The 19,204-nt window shown below is 39.6% G+C and overlaps 1 protein-coding gene across 1 annotated transcript; it reads left to right on the top strand.

The window, feature by feature from the left end:
- Positions 1-4,474: 4,474 nt before the first annotated feature.
- On the top strand, positions 4,475-18,696 carry LOC128069079 (tripartite motif-containing protein 43B-like). Its single transcript, XM_052662369.1, has 6 exons — positions 4,475-4,885; positions 7,109-7,339; positions 8,553-8,575; positions 9,082-9,179; positions 10,703-11,198; positions 18,483-18,696. Exons 1-6 carry the CDS (start codon positions 4,475-4,477, stop codon positions 18,694-18,696), a joined length of 1,473 nt encoding a protein of 490 aa, XP_052518329.1.
- Positions 18,697-19,204: the final 508 nt, after the last annotated feature.

Genomic DNA, 19,204 nt, shown 5'->3' with positions numbered 1-19,204 from the left:
ACTGTGATGCTTGGAGGGATTGTGGGCAGGAGGAGAAGGGGACAACCGAGGATGAGATGGCTGGATGGCATCACGGACTCGATGGACGTGAGTCTGAGTGAACTCCGGGAGATGGTGATGAACAGGGAGGCCTGGCGTGCTGCGATTCATGGGGTCTCAAAGAGTCAGACGTGACTGAGCAACTGAACTGAACTGAACACAAATGTATGCCCATTAAATCAGAGATGCTAGCTAACCAACTCATCCTCTGGCATAGCCTACTCCTTTGGACTTCTCTCTGTCCCAGCATCAGTCTTTTTCAAGGAGTCAACTCTTCAGATCAGGTGGCCAAAGTACTGGAACTTCAGCTTCAGCATCAGTCCTTCTAGTGAATATTCAGGGTTGATTTCCTTTAGGAGGGACTGGTTTGATCTCTTTGAAGTCCAACGGACTCTAAGAGACTTTTCCAGCACTGCAGTTTGATGGCAGCAATTCTTCGGCGCTCAGCCTTCTTTGTGGTTAAACTCTCACATCTGCACATGACTACTGGAAAAACCATAGCTTTGACTACACAGATATTTATCAGCAACATGATGTCTCTGCTTTTTAATACAGTGTCTAGGTTCTTATAGCTTTTCTTCCAAGGAGCAAGCGTCTTTTAATTTCATGGCTGCAGTCACACTCTGCACTGATTTTGGAGCCCAAGAAAATACTCCATCACTGTTTCCATATTTTCCCCAACTATCTGCCATGAATTAATGGGACACTATGACCTTTGTTTTCTGAATGTTGAGTTTCAAGCCAGCTCTTTCACTTGTATCAAGAGGCTCTTTAGTTCTTCTTCACTTTCTGCTGTAACGGTGCTGTCATCCCCATGTCTGATATGTAGTTATATATATTTCTCCCAGCAATCTTGATTCCAGCTTGTGCTTCATCCAACCCAGCATTTCACATGAGGTACCCTGCATATAAGCTAAATAAATAGAGTGACAACATACAGCCTTTACATAATCCTTTGGAATCAGTCCATTGTTGTATGTCCAGTTCTAACTGTTGCTTCTTGACCTGCATACACATTTCTCAGGAGGCAGGTAAAGTGGTCTGGTATTCTCATCTCTTTAAGAATTTTCCACATTTTTTTTTTGTGATCTGCACAGTCAAATGTTTTAACATAGTCAATGAAGCAGAACTAATATTATTCTTTAAAAATAATAGATTTTATTAATATTCTCAAACAACTGATTCCACATTAAAACAAAACAAAAACACTGCAAGACAATTCACAATACTGACTGATGTAAAATTAAATATAGAAATTCCTTGACATCTCTCAAGCTCACAGAGAGTAAGCTTAGAAGCCAAAATTTTGCCTTCTTAACTTTTCAATCAGGAAACTTTTCAATCAGTAACATGATCATTTTATTGAGTTTCAGAATGTATATCTAGAACATTTACTTTGTGAGTGGTCTTGCATAATAAACTTACAATGAAGCAAGTAGATTTACTTTTGTATTTGATAAGTTTTGTGGCACAGAACCTCACAATGGCTCTGTGACATGCCGGTGGGCAGGGCTAAACAACAAAGGGGGAAGTGAGAGTAGCAGCCATATTGCACCATGCACACACCTTCTGTGATTATTCACTCAGGCACTGCACTAAGCTAGGGCTATCATGAAGGAAGTTTGCATGCAAGAATCTTACCCTGAGTTTAAACTAGAGAGCTTATGCTAATTCATCTTCTTACTGTTGCTTGAAGGGCAGACTTTTAATAAACACACACTGACAGGCTCAGTGTCATCCTCTACAGTGAGCTCTGGGCTAGTCCCATCTTCAAGCTCTTCCTCTGAGGTGATCCAGTGCACCAGTGTCTCCATAAGAGGAAACATTATACTTGGGTCTGGTGATCTCATTTTTGTTATTATTTTGTAAAATACAGAAACATAGAGAAATAAAATCACTATCATGCCAGCATTCCTAAAAAGACTTAATGACTATGACAAGTCATACTATTGTAGTAATTATCATATATTGACATATTTCACCTAGGAAAGGAGAATGGTAAGGAAATTGGTTAACACTTGGAATATAAACCCTTGGGGCTGATGTTAACAAGAACCTGCTGCAGCAAAGAATGGTTGTGCTTTGCAACTTACTGTCATTTTGAAAAAGCTTGTTCATAGGCACTTAGGAGCAGCAGCCACTTGAAATGTACACAAACGGTACATATGTCTTAAAAGACTTAAAGATAGAATCAAGATTCCCACTCCTTTCAAAAACTGCATTCTCAAACTGATTGTTCAGTGGAAAATATGTCAGGGAAGAAAAGTAAGGATATGTGTAACTTCTTCAAAATATTTTTTGGCTTAATTTTTTCAAAGTGGTCACTGTTGTTTCTGTTTTGCTTGAGAGTAACCGATTCATGAAACTGACACAAAGGGGTGTCTGAGCTGGGGCCTTTCTCTACTGTCTCCCATGAGCTGGGTGGTGAGCACCAGGCAGAGAACTTCCTGGCCTGTTGTTGCTGGGGGGCATTGAGGGGCTTGATCTCTGTGAGGATATGGGGCAGAGAAATTTTCATTCTAGACTGGTGACCACAAGTGTTCTTACATTGAAGTGCTTTTTTTACAATTCAAAATTCAATGAATCAATACAATAAAGCTCGTCTTGCCTGACAGAACATATTTAATAAAACCTCAGAAAATATTTTTCCAAGTTTTTCAAGACATTTGCTAAATTCTATAGAGGTGAAAGAATCTTTCCAACTTGTTTGGTAAATTAAAAATAAAAATTAATGACATTCAGAGAGTCACAGGTTGGGTTTGTGGTATAATCAGTGACTCTTGAGGAGAGAATGTTGGCAGATATGTTTATGAAGATAAGCCAATTTGTTAAAGCAGTCTTGTCTTGTTTCAGGAAATCTAATCATCCATATTAACCCCATTGGAAGACTGGTGAAACGTAATCACTTGAACAAATGGGTGGGGTTCAGAGACACAATATAAGGAGACTCCAGGAGGCAAAGTCAGTCTTCTCCAGAACCGAGAGGGAGTGTTTGGAGTTCACCTGCACTTTGAGACTTCTGAAAGCCATACTTGGAACTCTTGACCCCTGAGCCAACTTCAGATTATTCTCCAGGGTAGACTGTTTCTACAGCTCCTTAGGTGAGTACACAATTCACCACAGAGTAGCTTCTGGGACTCTTCTGAGGGAAACCAAACTAAATTTCCTAATTTTAATTTATCGGTAAAATGAGATTCTTTTCAACGTAACAGCCCTTTTTACCAACTTAGTGAAATGATCCTGTTCCGGCTTTGTTAGCTTGTCTTGACATGCACTGTGGAATGATTAGGGGGATTCATTTTACTTCTGTGATTGTGTTTCTTTCTTACTTATCCCTATGCATTTTAAGGACTCAGAAAGTGGCTGACTGATGTGTTGTGTGTTTGATGTAGCTTCTAAAAATATTTCTTAAGACTATTTGATTCAATATGTAGTACCTATCATCACTTACCCAAAAAGTGGAATGTGTCTGTAAATACCAGAGAGATAATACTCTACACTAGAGCTAGATAATACCATGAGTTGCTGAAAACATTGCTAAAGTGAGGGAACTATAAAAGAAAGTGAAAGTGAAGGGAGGTAACCATCATACCTCCCAAAATATACATTTTTGACTGAAATATTAAAGAAGCTAGGGAATGATTGAGAAGTCAGAAAGGTGACACTACTGAGCATACAAAGATATGAGAAACTTAAGATGCTTCTATGCTTAACAAGTACAGGCAAAAGGACCTAATTTTTTTACAATGTAAAATTTAAATCACATGATTTTTTTTTTGATGATGACTATTACTATAACATATAAAATGCGTCGGATGAGTATGGATAGAAAAAAAATTCAACCACTCAGTATATTCATAAACTCTGGTTGGAATAAGTTACAATTTGTCAACATTTATTTTCCTCTTTATTGACTCTGAATGTACTCAAAGTGCTTTAAAAAGAAAAGAAATATTTTTGGAAAAAAAATGCAGATTGAGATAAAAGAAGGACATCTAAAGAAAATGCATGATAATTACATGAAATAATAAAGATACAAGCGTAATCAACTATCTCACACCAAATCAATGACTGGCATAGAGAATCGTGACTATTTGCAGAAATTAGGACCCACCATGTAGAACTGTCAATTAGGTCAAGCTCCTGAAGTCATGCTATCTACAGGAAAACAAGACCTCATCAAAACTGAGCTTCTCCAGTAGGTAGAAGGGAAAGAGGTCAGAAGATAGCACTGGTTAGGCCACTGAGAAAATTTTCTGCAGCTCTTGAAAGCTCTCTTTATGTTTCTGTTTTCCATTTGTATCCAATGAAAAATCCAGATTCTTCTGCTCCTAAAGCAGTGTATTATTTGGTCACAATCCAAGTCTAATTTTGTTTGTTCCTTTTGTGGCTTGGGGAAAGAGGAATAAACTCCTGATGTTCTTCCCTTCGGAAAATGGACTCAGAAATCCAAGAAGCTTTCCAGAAGGAGCTCACCTGCCTCGTCTGCCTGAATTTCCTTCTAGACCCAGTCACCATAGGCTGTGGGCACAGCTTCTGTAGGTCCTGTCTTTGTCTTTTCTGGGAACAAGCCAAAGCCCCTGCCAGTTGTCCAGTGTGCAGACAACGATCAGAACAGACAAACCTCAAAACCAATTTTCTTCTGAAGACTCTGGTATCCACTGTCAGAAAAGCCAATCTCAGGCAATTCCTGAAGTGTGAGGAACACCTGTGTGGGGCCCACAAGCAGACAAAGATCATCTTCTGTGAAGCCGACAAGAGCTTGCTCTGTTTGGTCTGCTCTCAAGGTCAGGAGCACAAGACTCACAGACATTGTCCTGCCGAAGAGGCTGCTGAGGAATCCTGGGTGAGTGATGCCTCTGAGAGCACTTAGGGAGCTTGGGGATGGTACACCTAAGAGACTAAAAAGATGATGCTTAAACCCTCTCTTTACTGAGTTGGTAAATAATTCACCTGCAATGCAGGAGACCCCAGTTTGATTCTGGGTTGGGAAGATCCCATGGAGAAATAATAGGCTACCCACTCCAGTATTCTTGGGCTTCCCTTGTGGCTCAGCTGGTAAAGAATCCACCTGCAATGCTGGAGACCTGGGTTTAATCCCTGGGTTGGGAAGATCCCCTGGAGAAAGGAAACGCTACCCATTCCAGTATTCTGGCCTGGAGAATTCCACGGACTATACAGTTCATGGAGTCACAAAGAGTTGGACACGACTGAGCAACTTTCACTTTTACTGAGTGCCACATACAGATCTAGTTAACAATAATAAAGTGGTGAAGAATATAGAGCAGTATACCTGCTTTATGGAACTTGTATCCAATGGCTGGCTGATGAAACTAACTGAAATTATTTGGGTGATATATTATTATGCTAATGACACTGTTGGTCCTTCATTTTAAGAAAGAAACTGTAAAATCTACAAGTGCAAAAATACTTTTCATTGAATACAGGTTTTCTAATCCTGGACAAGAAGGAAGATACAGTACATTGGATTTTACAGAAGATAAACGTACCTATATCCAAATTTTGATATAAGTTGCCACAGCAGATGAAAATTAGTCATACCTTAGGCAGATAATTACCTAATGGTGTGTGGATTTTTAGTGTAGAATTTCATACAATAGATCATGAGTGAGGAAAAACAGGGACACCTGATGACCTGTCGTAGTCTGTTAGCGTCTCCCTCGAGGAATTTTATCTAATAACTGTCAGTACACCCCTATCTTTGGGCTCTGAAACTCCAATGTATTTTATTTTCTTGTACTAAAATTCATAATTCTTTTACAGGAAAAGTTGGCAAACCAAATGAGATTTTTATGGGAAAAGATTCAAGAAACTGAAAGAAATCTCAAGAAAAATGGCAGAGGAACTGACCCTTGGATGGTAAGTAGAAGAACATATTTCTCTGAAAAAACAGATTGATGCAGACAGAGAGAAACTTACCATTAATAAAGTGAGCTGAAATCAACATGTATAGTGAAATTCAGAGAGTGAGTTGAACACCGTCAGAAAAAATCTTCTAAGCACCATTCAACCAACATTTTCATGCCTCTTGAGCTCTTTAGAATCCGATGGATCAATAACTAAAACAAAAGACCCATTAGAAGAAAGTTCTAAGGTGGAGGTTTATGGTGTGATATGGATGATTACATAGATGTGATTCAGGATCTCATGGAAAGTTTCTCAAGTTTAAGATCAGTTCCAGTTTTTAAGTTCAAGTAAATGTTTAAAAACCCAGGGGTTACTTCAGGCACAGATTTCTGTCAGTCATACATTTCAGAAAGTAAAATGTATGTCATTGGGAACCACAAAGTACTTCAATCTGATTAGTACATGAGCCCAAGTGATACAAAGCAAACACGAACAGCACTTTAAGGAGTGTGCCCATCATGGTGAAGAGTGATTGCTCTCTGGCTAGAGAGTGATATTGGTTCAAGTTGGAGAAAATGTGACATGTTAAACAACTTAGGGAGAAAGGAACAAGGAGAAAGAGTTGGCGCATGAGAGAGTGAATAGTTCAATACCAGGAGGAATATGAAATGAAATGAAGAGAAATGACCTTCCAAACAATATGGGAAGAAGCTTGTGAACTTATGGGGAGGAAGAAAACAGATTCATAGAGAAAAGAACACTAGAAAGAAATGATTGAGGCTGGACAACTATTCGAGGACAGGCAATCATTTTTAGAAAGATGTTTCATGGCACTAAGAGAAAGCCAGGAGATATTAGGTGAAGCACAAGCTTATGTATTAGCATTGAAATGAGGAAATTGCATATGACATATGAATCACCCATAAATTTCAATTGCTTATATGGGCTCTTTCACATTTAACAGGAGGCATATGCAAGAAATAATTAATGAAAAGATTTTCTCCAAGTGTTTCAGGAACTCCTGAATTAAGGGTAGGTTTGGTTTCTGATCAATTAAAAACAATAAAAATAAAGTGAAGGAAAGAGGAATGAACTTGGCTTCTGAGATGAGGGAGGGCATGCATTTAGGATGGATGTAGCTTCTTGGGAGAGAACATGAATCAGAGCAAACTAAATGATGTTGAAATTCATCTCTCCACAGTTTCATGTGCATCGACATGGAGACATGATTAGGAGAACTTATCAGATGGCACCCCCATTTCTCCCAGAGGAAGAAGGTTACTATGTAGAGAGTGTTATAAAAGAAGGCCAAAACATATACAATCAACTCATAAGAAGGCAAAGGGAAATAATCGGAAAGAAGAGAGAGCTCCGAGAAATACACAAGGAGCTCATTCAAATGTGCGCTAAACCAGACGTGGAGCTGCTCCAGGTAAGAACTGAGGATGTGTTTGAAAATACATTACCTGACGTTCACACCTTTGACTTCCGTGACATGGTATATTTCTTCATTCTCTGTGACTAAGGTGGGATTCTCTCCTACTTGGAAATATTATAGATAAAAGTTGATTAGAGGTGTCCTTATAACCATGGGGGGAAAAAATCCTTAACATTTTTGTATAAATTATGTACATATAATTAATAAAGTTGATATATTAAGTTCTGTTTTAATAATATTTAAAATACATACTCTAAATGTAAATAGTACTTTTAAGTCATTATAAAGTGTTGTACATTGTAGTTATTTTCTATTTATTGTTTACTCAGGAATAATTTCAGAGAAGGCAATGGCACCCCACTCCGGAGAAGCCTGGTAGGCTGCAGTCCATGGGGTCGCTATCGCTAAGAGTCGGACATGACTGAGCAACTTCACTTTCACTTTTCTCTTTCATGCATGGAGAAGGAAATGGCAACCCACTCCAGTGTTCTTGCCTGAAGAATCCCAGGGACGGTGGAGCCTGATGGGCCACCGTCTATGGGGTCGCACAGAGTCGGACACGACTGAAGTGACTTAGCAGCATGCGAATTATGCCTGAGCAAGCTTTACAGTATTTTGATCCTAGATGTTCCCCAGGGAATATTCCCTTTTCAAAGTCTCCTTGTGTAACTTGCTTCTATTAAAACCAGAAAGGAACAGCTTATGTACTGATTCCATTTTTTGGTCTCCAAATGTGTAATAATGGGAGACATTTGGACAAAGCTCATATGTGTATATATATATACATACATACAAACACAAATACATGTATATGTGTATAGATATACATATATATGTGTATATGTATATTTCCAATTCCTGTTGAGATATACCAGGTTTCATTTGACATTACTTTGGAGCTTATTACACTTTGGGTAAAAGCCCCAGGAAAAATCATTATGCAGAGAGCAGAGGGTGAGTCATCAGTACTCTTGTCCTTTCTGTTTCATCTTTCATTTTATTAACTAATCAAGAATACATTCTATCCATATAAAATATGTTGTCTCAGAGGGTTTTGTTTTTTTTTTCAGAAAGAAAAGGAAAACAGATTTCTCAGACTGTTTTCTGATGGTGGTGATTAGAACTCTACTGAAGTTTTGCCAAGCCAAATCCTGGTTGCCTATATATAAGGTCTAACTTGTCTTTTTTTTTTTTTTTTCCTTGCCAGGAATTGGAAGACAAGCTGAAATGGTAAGCTTTTCGATACTGATGAGGGCACCTGGGGGCTCTGAAAGAGATATAGCAGCACTTAAACAAAGCGATGACTTAACTTACCTAGGTAATGCTAGATTGCTTGTGTACGTGTGTCTGCACCTGTTTTGCTGAGTATGATTTCTTGCTCAAAAGGAAGTTAGCCTTTTTGTTGCTGTGGCAGAGGGAGGTATTATCCAGCTCAGTGCAAAAATTTCTTAAAGGTCAATAATTTCTGATTTAGATATTAAAGTCACAAGCACGTAGAGGTGCAAAGACTACTTTTTTCCAAGTTTGAGGTTAGAGAGGCAATTTCCCCTGAGATATGGGCTGGAATCAGGGCAAGAAGAAGAGTGAGAATTAATTTCCAAAAACAGCTCAATTCTATGAGGGTGGAGAAGGGATTTAGATGAAGAATGTTCAGCTGAAGCATGCTGTCTTATCGTAAAGGCTGTGTTTAAGAAGCCCTGGGCAGCAGAAGGATGAACCGCATCTTTCTCTTACAGGAGTGAGTCAGCACAGCTGCACGTGCCTCAGCCTCTGCTCCCAGAACTCCCTGCACGCCCCATGTCCGGGCTGATGGACTGGCTCAACCTCTTCCGAGGTGAGTGTCACCCCATTGGTGTGTCTGCCCTGCACGGTCCTTCAGTGATGGTGTCCACAGAGAGCCTTTTCCTGCTTAGCTTTCACCTTGTGCAGGGGAACAGCCTGCAAATAGACAGGTGAAGACATATATGGTTACGGTCACTGAAGTCCTTACAGAATACATGCAGGCTGGTGCAGATGCTGATTTGATTCAGGCCTCATCAAATATTTTTAAATTTCATAAAACTTGGTATAATGAAAAAAGTAACATGCTCCCAAAATGGCTTCTTGAGCCCTAGAAATATCATGACATACAATGTCAGCTGTTCACTGACTTCTAGAAAACTGGTAATTAAAACAGGATATTAAAGTAATTAACCACAATTAAAATAAATAAATAAATTTCAGAGTTTAAGTGCAGTTAGAGTTTTGAAACATTTTTTAAGAATACATTTTCTTTTCTTTTTTATTTGTATTATTTTTAAAATATTTCTTTCTTTATTTAGTTTTAGCCACACTGGGTCTTTGTTGCTTTGCCCAGGTTTCTCTTGCTGGGGTGAGCCAGGTTACTCTTCACTACATTGGTTGCTTCTCATTGCAGTGGCTTCTATTGCTGCAGAGCACAGGAGACTCTTGATGAGTGAGCTTCAATAATTGTAGCATGTGGGCTCAGCAGTGGTGGGTCCTGGGCTCAAGAGCACAGGCTCGGTAGTCATAATCCACAAGTTCAGTTGCTCCACAACATGTGGAATCTTCCCAGGTTAGGAATGTCCCCTAAATTTGCAGGAAGCATCTTATCCACTGTGCCACCAGGAAAGTCCTGAAAAAACATTTTTGCTTAAAAAGTTCTTAAGAATTGAAGGCATAAAGTGCTTTTTCCATTCACATAATTTGACAAAATACATAAGTCTCAAAAATCAAATGCAGAAATCACAAGTAAGCAAATTGTTGGATGATGAGCCCACAATGAGCTCCATGATAAACCTCACCCTCGAGGGTGACTTAGCAGGAAGTGGAACACTAGGCCTCAGTTTGGAACCACAGATCAAAGACAGAAAAGCCCTACAAATAAACTACTTTGAAGACGCCATCCTTAGGTTGTATTTCTTCAGTGTCCATTTGCTAACTTTTCTGTAATTGTAGAGTGATCACCAATTTTCCGTTCTACAATGCAGCTTTTTTCCTTGCACTGTGGTGGTGAAGGTGAGGATAAGATATGCTGTCATGGTCTTGGAGGTGATCGATGCCCAGGAGTCCAATCTTTTAGATGTAACAAATATACAATATTATACCCAGCCAGAAGTCACCTTGACCTCCCTCTAACTTACAATTGCTGAACTTGTAGGAAGTTATCTCCATTTTAATTAGTTCTTTCTTCAGCAGATATGTTAGCAATATTTAAACCCAATACTTTCCAATCAGAACTGCCCTTCCAATCTTACAATATATTTCCAGTGAGACTCCAGGTGGACTACCTTCTCTGGTAGATAATTTGAATTTTAACATTGGTTTTGACTGGCATTTTCTCTCATCTCTCCACAGTCAACTTTTCATTCAGTAATGAAGTAAGCAGTCATCACATCAGGCTGTTTGATGATGCAAGACGTCTGACATATGAACATGACAGCCTCCATTCATCTTTGGATGGTGGAACAGCAAAGTATTTTGCCTCATGGGGAGACCAGAGCTTCACCTCTGGCAAACAGTACTGGGAGATGTTTGTGGACAGCTCTTGGGATTGGGCTGTAGGTGTCTGTAAGGATTCCTGGATAAGGAAGGACAATGGCATACTGGACGAGTCCAACAGTGACAACTTTCTCCTTGTGTGTGTGAAGCAGGATGACCATTACCAACTCTGGACCACAGCCCCCACCACACCTCTGTACATAGAGAGACCTCTGGAAAGGGTTGGGGTGTTCCTTGATTGTGACAGTGGGAGTATTACTTTTGTGGATGCTGCCAAGCGCACCCTTCTTTGGCGGTATGATGATGGCGTGTGCACTTTCCCTGTCAGGCCCTTCATCTGCACTGGCCACAGGTGAGGCTCTGAGTCACAGCCCAGATGGGATGCTCAGAACTCCTTCTCTTGAGGGAGCCCTTGCCCACTGCAGCATATCCAGGAGACTTCCTGATCCTTAGGCTCTTTCTACTGTAATGGAGCTTCCTTTATTGTTATTTGACGTGAAGATAGCGTCAAATGCAAACTTCACTTGGTTGTCCTCCATATTGCTGACAATAAATTCTTCTCTTGTTACCATGTGTCCAGAATATATGTTGTGGTTTTTCACTTCCTTCATGAGCTTCCTAAATTCACCACAATATGATCATGTGCTTCCCACTTCCTGGACCTCAATACAGGAACCCAGAACCTGTACAGCATAGGCAGACCTGGTCAACAGCCAGGCCTACGTCAGCCTGCAAACTTCTCCTGCTTCCTCATAATCTACTCTGCCCTGTGTACATCTATTCAACCTCAGGATGAAATCTGATTTGCAGGGAAATTGCCATTGCCCTGGAAACTGGGAAAAGCATTTCTTTTAGAGAACTCAGAATTTGCATGTCTTTTTCTATTACAATAGTATAAGGGAAAAGACAGAAAGAATCTCCTAAAGGATGGACCCTATGGCTTCCCTTTGGCATATCTGAAATACCACCATTATTATCACCATACTTTAGGGCCATTATTAAATAAGGGCCACTTGAAGACACCTAGTGTGATTTTTAGGACCGTGGATATGATAGCCCAGAAAGTTAAGTCAATGAGGGCGGGATAAGCAGGACAAAGTGACAATATATGTTTTTGTTGGGATATAGCTGGATGGTGTGGAATTTCATTGCACTACATAGAATGGCTCACAATTAAATACACTTGAATTATTGATTTCTGAGATTTTCCATTTAATATTTCCTGAACAAGGTTTTAACCACCTGAGTAACTGAAATCAAGAAAAGCAAATCTGCAGATGAGTGGTTTACTGTGTATTACAAAATAACAATCTAGAGAAAGGAGTTAGAGCATTGTTTGGACTTTGAATAATTTCCAAGTTTTCCTGTGGGTCATGTTATTGTGGAACACAGGATTAACATCTAGGTCATCAAAAAAGAAAGAAAAAACATAGCATGTGATGAATCTTGTATACCATGGGGCCTTGCATAAATATGAATTTCCACTCTAACAAAGGTTGAGAGAATCTGTCTGAATTTGTCATATTCTCAGTAGAGCATTAAATGTGGGTTATTTCTGGAAAACAACAGGATTTTTGAAAGTAACCAATTAATACAGTTGCCTTATATTAATGTGTCTGAGGAAAAATCAGACTGATAGTTGAAAGAAAGCATGCCATGAACATACTAGTACACATCATGAACTGAAGTGAAAGTTAAAGTTGCTCAGTCATGTCCAACTCTTTGCAACCCATGGAATACAGTCCACGGTATTCTCAGGCAAGAATATTGGATTGGGTTACCTTTCCCTTCTCCAGGGAATCTTCCCAATGGAGGGATTGAACCCAGGTCTCCCACATTGCAGGCAGATTCTTTACCAGCTGAGACACAAGGGAAGCCCAAGAACACTGTAGTGGGTAGCCTATCCCTTCCCCAGGGGATTTTCCCAACCCAGGAATCAAACCAGGGTCTCCTGTATGCAAGTGGATTCTTTACCAACTGAGATTAAAAAAAAACTAAAACTAAATAAGTTAATAAATAGATGCTTAAGAATAATTTAAACATGTTAATTTAAACATAAATTTAAATCATATTAGTAGTTGCAAATTCTGTCTTAAAGCTTTGGAGTGTCTTTAATGGCCACAATCCAGACAATAATACATCATCACTATTAATGTGTTTTTTAGAAAACTGGCAAAACACAGTAAGAAATAAACTTTAGGTATAAAAAGTCGAGTATGATCATTATTTCTGATGTTACAAATGTTCACCTGAAACACACTAATAAACAATAAAGTAAAAAAAAAAAAAGAGTATACAAAAAATAAAATAAATAAATCACTAAGATTACTTCTGAAAACAAAATTAATATTCAAACTCAATTTTTTCATATATAAAAGATACAATAACTTACAGGGCTTCCCTGATGGCTCAGAAGTTAAAGCATCTGCCTGCAATGCGGGAGACTTGGGTTTGATCCCTGGGTCGGAAAGATCCCCTGGAGAAGGAAATGGCAACCCACTCCAGTATTCTTGCCTGGAGAATCCCAGGGATGGAGGAGCCTGGTGGGCTACAGTCCACGGGGTTGCAAAGAGTTGGACATGACTGAGAGACTTCACTTTCACTTATAAAAGATACAATTGTCCATGAAAACAAACAAACAAACAAAAAAAGCCAGGAACTTAGAGGGGGAGAAAAGAACAAATAATGAGAGAGCCTTAATGTTAAACAGATTTCCAATATCATTCACACATCAGTGGGATATGTATTAGTGACAAAGAGTCAGGATTTCTGCTAAGAATAAATGCAGAAGCTGGCTGGAAAACAAGTGGAGTACCTCATTCAAATGAAACATGAATTTTTTTCTATTTTTACTTTTCTAAGTCAGAAAGAAACATTTTATTGGCAGATCAGAACTTAAATATACATATGGAAATAGTTCTGCCCCAATCCATTCACTCCCAGTAGGAGAGTGGCCTACTTCTATATTAAGGAAGTAAGGAAGCGAGATACCAAGATTTTGGAAACTTTCTTAATGTCACCTAACCCATCTCTCATTAAAATTTCCCCACGGTAGTTCCAGTACAGGGGCCCATGAGGAGAAATCCATAGAAAAGGAATGGATCGTAGAACAATGATGAGAACATTGCAGTTGGTAATTATGATTGGGGCTTTACTTTGTAAAATGTTTCCTTTATAAACTCCTTGGTAATTAAATTTGTTGCAATGAGAAAAATCATAAAAATACATGAATGAAAATAAAATAAGCATAGAAAGCAAATTTTATGAACAAAATCATGCAAGTTGGTGATTGTTGAAGGTATACATAGATGATAGTCTGGAGGGCAACTAGCAAGCAGCGGAAACCACACCTCACATGCAATCAGGAGTAAAGAGAAGAAAATTACTGATGATACATTTCTTCTAAGAAGGTGCATTTATATTTTCTTCCTAAATGTAAATTTTCCAAACTGGCATCTCCTACTAAGCCAGGCAAGGTCTTTAATTAGGCGTAAGAGTGGTCCTCTTTTTCCTTGACCCAAGAAGATGCAATGCAAGTAAGTTTTATTTCCAAGAATTTGCAGCAATAAAAAATCACCATTTTCCGTGAAAATTTTGGGTACATCTACCTTAATATACTTGGAGTTGTGTTGTCAGTCAAGGGACTATACATAAGATTTATAGTTAAAGTTAAGCTAATAGTTATCATAAGTGTATCAGGTTTGTATCAGTTAGGGTTCAATTATAGGAGAGAGAGAGAAAGACAGAGCTCATGTTCACAGGGAATTTGCTCCTGTGATGGTTACAGAAAAGTGTGAGGACAGAAGGGTGCTTCCTCAGGGAGGGTAAACACAAGCAGGCTGGAATCCAAGTTATTCAGGGCAAAGCTGTTGCCCACAGGAGACTGAGGCATTGGGAGTAATGCTGATCCACTTATTGTCTGGAGTTTTGTTCCAGGAGTTACTATACATCTTTTAAAGACCTCCTGTTGATTAAATCAGTGCATCTGCATAATCTCCTTAGATTAGAGTCTATATCATGGATTTACACCCTCAAAACCTCTTCACAGCATCACCTAGATTAGTATCTGCTTGAATAATTGCAGGAGATATGAGTGTTCCACAAAGTGGCTGGTGGATTATCTTAAATTCTTATATTACAGCCTAGTCAGGTTGAAACAACAGAAACCCATTACAAGACCATATGCCATTAAGCATAATTAATTATAAATCTCATGCAAACTTATTCAATTTAAGCTTCGTACACGGAACTGCCCACCTACAGAATGACCTGAGTATACACTCTATTTCTCAATAAATGCAGCAATTTAGAAAACACTACTGATTGCAGTGATAATAATACGGTAATGCTAACAGTATTGAAATTTTGGTACCTTAAATCACCTTGTGTGATCTTGGCTGATATCTGAGCCTTTTAATCTTTAATGTTTGTTGTGGTCCTTTAAAGGACCAGAACCTGGTGGTCTGCAGTCGACGATAAGAAAGTAAAGGAGAGAAAGAGGCTGATATTCCTTGGTTTATGCAGAAAGCCAATAAAGCCCCTGGCACGGGGTTTGCTCTGTTCACAGAGGCCTCAGGTGCCCTCTTGATGGGGTGAAGGTGCAGAGCACCTTCTTGAGAGGGTCTTAGAAGCCCAGGCAGGAAAGTGAACTCAGAGGGCCTCTGCACTCCAAAGAAATAGCCTGAGAGAGAGAGAGAAAAAGAAAGAGAAAGAAAGACACAGGGACAAGAGCTCTGATGGAGCAAAGGTGTTTTAATCAACATAGTGTAGTTATTCTCAGCAAAGATAAAGATTAAAATTCCTGACTTACAAAACATAGGCGATCCATATTAAAGAGAGAGAAAGTTGGAAATAATCACTTTTACCATATGGTTCATAAAAAGGAAGAGGGTACTTATCATTCTATTGAAAAACTAACGAAGGAAATGCCTGGATCCCTCAGCTCTGGGAGAGGCTTGCCTCTCCTCTTAACTCCTAAATATTCAGGAGTTAATAAGGAACAGAGGATTCCTGACAGATCCAAAACAGCACACAGGAAGCCTCCTGTTAAATGCTTCCTGGCAAATGTTATATTCTTCAGTGTTTGAATTATTTTTTTGTTTGTTTGTTTGTTTTTTGGGTTTTGCTTTGGAATTTTTTAAAATATAAAATTATTATTTTAACTGGAGACTAATTAGTTTACAATATTGTATTGGTTTTGCCATACATCAACATGAATCCGCCATGGGTGTACATGTGTTCCCCATCCTGAACCCCCCTCCCACCTCCCTCCTCATACCATCCTTCTGGGTCATCCCAGTGCACCAACCCCAAGTATCCTGTATCATGCATCGAACCTGGACTGGCCATTCATTTCACATATGATATTATACATGTTTCATTGCCAGTCTCCCAAATAATCCCACCCTCACCCTCTCCCACAGAGTCCATAAGACTGTTTTATAAATTTGTGTCTCTTTTGCTGTCTCGCAAACAGGGTTATCGTTACCATCTTTCTAAATTCCATATATATGCAGTAGTATACTGTATTGGTGTTTTTCTTTCTGGCTTACTTCACTCTGTATAATCAGCTCCAGTTTCATCCACCTCATTAGAACTGATTCAAATGTATTCTTTTTAATGGCTGAGTAATACTCCATTGTGTATATGTACCACAGCTTTCTTATCCATTCAGCTGCTGATGGACATCTAGGTTGCTTCCATGAATCATTTTGTAATGATTGCTGTCACTTAGATTCATTGGTTTTAAAATATTCCTAAGTCAGTAAACTCACATGAGATTATCACAGACTCAACCATTATTTTAAACATCATTTTTTTTAAAGAATCTGTGGTCAAAATGGGATGCTATTAAGTGAAATGAAACTTGGGAATTAAGACAAAAGTCTCTTAAATCTTAGCATTAAAGAGCTGTAACTTCCTAGACAAGTCGCTCATGTTGGTGGTAGGAATGGAACAGATAGGAAACTGAATGAGAGTGTGGAATTGTCAGAGGAGAAGAAAGGGAGCAGCGTGGTTTCAAATCTCAGTAGACTCCCTCGATGCAAGTTCCTCTCATGTGCACACACACACACACACACACACACACACACAACACAAAAGTATGCATATATATTTACATACACAAAATATGTATATATGTGTATGTGTGTGTGTGTGTGTGTTTCATATATATGTCTTTACATATTTCATTCTGGTGAAGTCACATCATGGTTTACACTTGTTATCCATGAAGTTATTGTTTGGAAATAAATGAACTCCCCAAATATGAATTTCATATCTTCATTTCATGAACAATACAATAGTCCTAATTTCACTGACCCATCCAGACTCATCACCCACTAGATTTAGTTGGCTGTCTGAATTTGCCTGTATTCGCTCTGTGACACTTCTTCAGAAAGGAGAGTCCTTCAGATTCCATTTTTCAACACGGAACACTCAGTCTTCGCCAAATACCATGGACTGTGCTGTCTGAGATAGCCCTCTAGTCTCTGATAGGTATTCTCAACCTCATCTGAACTAAACTTCTTCTACGTTTTATTCTTTTCATTCAGTTCTGCATGATATTTTTCCTTCAGAATATTTTTATTTGCTATTTTTTGTTTTGTTCTTCTGTTTAAGTTACACACTATTGTTTTTTCTCTTTATGGCTGTAACTCCGCATAAAATAGCTGTCGGTGGTTTTTCTCTAAGACTCTAATCCTGTTCCTCATTCCTTGCATATGACCTCATACCCTCTCATTTTATTACGCACAGTGGAAATATTGATGCTAGGTTGTGGAGTTAATGATTATGTCATTGTTTTGTGCAATACAAGATTGACTAGAAAATAATAGACAATTTGGGAAAGAAATATGATATCGTCTGTTAAGTTTGGGCAACAATCTCTTCAGGATTTCTTTATTAAACTGTGTTTGCATTCTAGTCCTCAAAACATTTTTCTATTTACTCAATGATGGGCCCTGACAGTTCACTCAGGGAAGGTTACTAGATGAGAAAATTTAGTTATTTTTAAATTTTCATTGGAATATCCTTGATTTTCAAGGTTGTGTAAGTTTTTCTTGTACAGCCTGGTGAATCAATTATATAAATACATATATCCACTCTTTAAAAAAAAAATTTTCCATACAGGTCATCACAGAGTGTAGAATAGAATTTTCCATGCTACACAGTAGATCCTTATTTATTATAGCTCTCTGCATAGGAATGGGTATATGATCATCCAGATCTCAACTTTTTCCCTCCCATTTTCCACTCCGTTTCTTAGCGCCTGGTACCTTAAGTTTGTTTTTTCCATCTCTGTCTTTCTTTTGTAAATAACCTCAGTTGTACCAATATTTTAGATTCCACATATAGTCAATATCACAAGATATTTATCTTTCTTTTTCTGACTCAGTCGCTACTCTCCTGAGTTCACCCTGGACAGAGAGCCATCCTCAGGGCCTCGCACAGGAAGAGGCAGCGGGAGGGCAGGTGCAAGGCCGGGGAACCTGCAGGGTTCAGGCACCAGTGGAGCTTCTGAGAGCCTTGATGAGGCCGCAGCCCCGGAATCCCCATGGATCCTCTCTGGCTCAATGGTCCAGCACCCCTGTTTCCAACACTGACTCTCACCAAGACTCTCACATGGTGCCTGCAGATCTGAGTTCTTTTCTGACACTCCGGTCACGTCCATCGAGAGACAGTATCCTCAGGAAGGCCCAGACTCCGGGGCCCTGTCAGGCACTTGCAGACAAAAAGATCTTGGGGTTCCCTGGAGCAACCCATTTAAGATACGGGAATACGGCCATTCTCCCATCGCCACGCACATCCTCCTAACTCCCTACTGGGCCTGTGGACTCCTGGGCAGATAGAAGTCAAGATCCTTCCTAGAAATGCAGGCTCTGAGCCTCGTGGCTGTGCAGACTTGGTGTCCCTCTTGGAGCCCCTGGAACGGGTTTCTGAGAGCCTCTAGCTCCATGCACCCCTCGGGTGGGTCCTGCAGTGGTGGGGCCGGACCCACTGACCATCAGGACAGCCCAGACTCAGACCCCAGCAGACTGGGTTCTCCTGAAAGACACGCTGCTCTTGGGGCAGGCAGGTCTCTGTGGAAGGAGGTGGCTGCATCAGAGATGATGCCAGAAAAAGAACAGGGTCTAAGGTCTCCCTAGGACTCCTAATGGACATCTCCAGGTGGAAACCTTGGCCCTGAGTCGGGGTTGGGGCTGCTTGTCTCCAGCCCTGCAGGTCAGAGAGGCCTGAGAACTGCTTTCTGCTCTCCCTCCTACTGAGGTGGCTGTGGAATTCTGGGCTGTAGGAGTTCAAACTGTGGAGCTGAAACCTTTATATACTATTTTTGATTCAATATTTTTCTGTGGCAAC

This window comes from Budorcas taxicolor, chromosome 25 (genome assembly GCF_023091745.1).
Source record: "Budorcas taxicolor isolate Tak-1 chromosome 25, Takin1.1, whole genome shotgun sequence".
Lineage (NCBI taxonomy): Eukaryota > Metazoa > Chordata > Mammalia > Artiodactyla > Bovidae > Budorcas > Budorcas taxicolor.
Note: the sequence above shows the minus strand (reverse complement) of the source record. Positions and strands in the feature narration are given on the sequence as shown.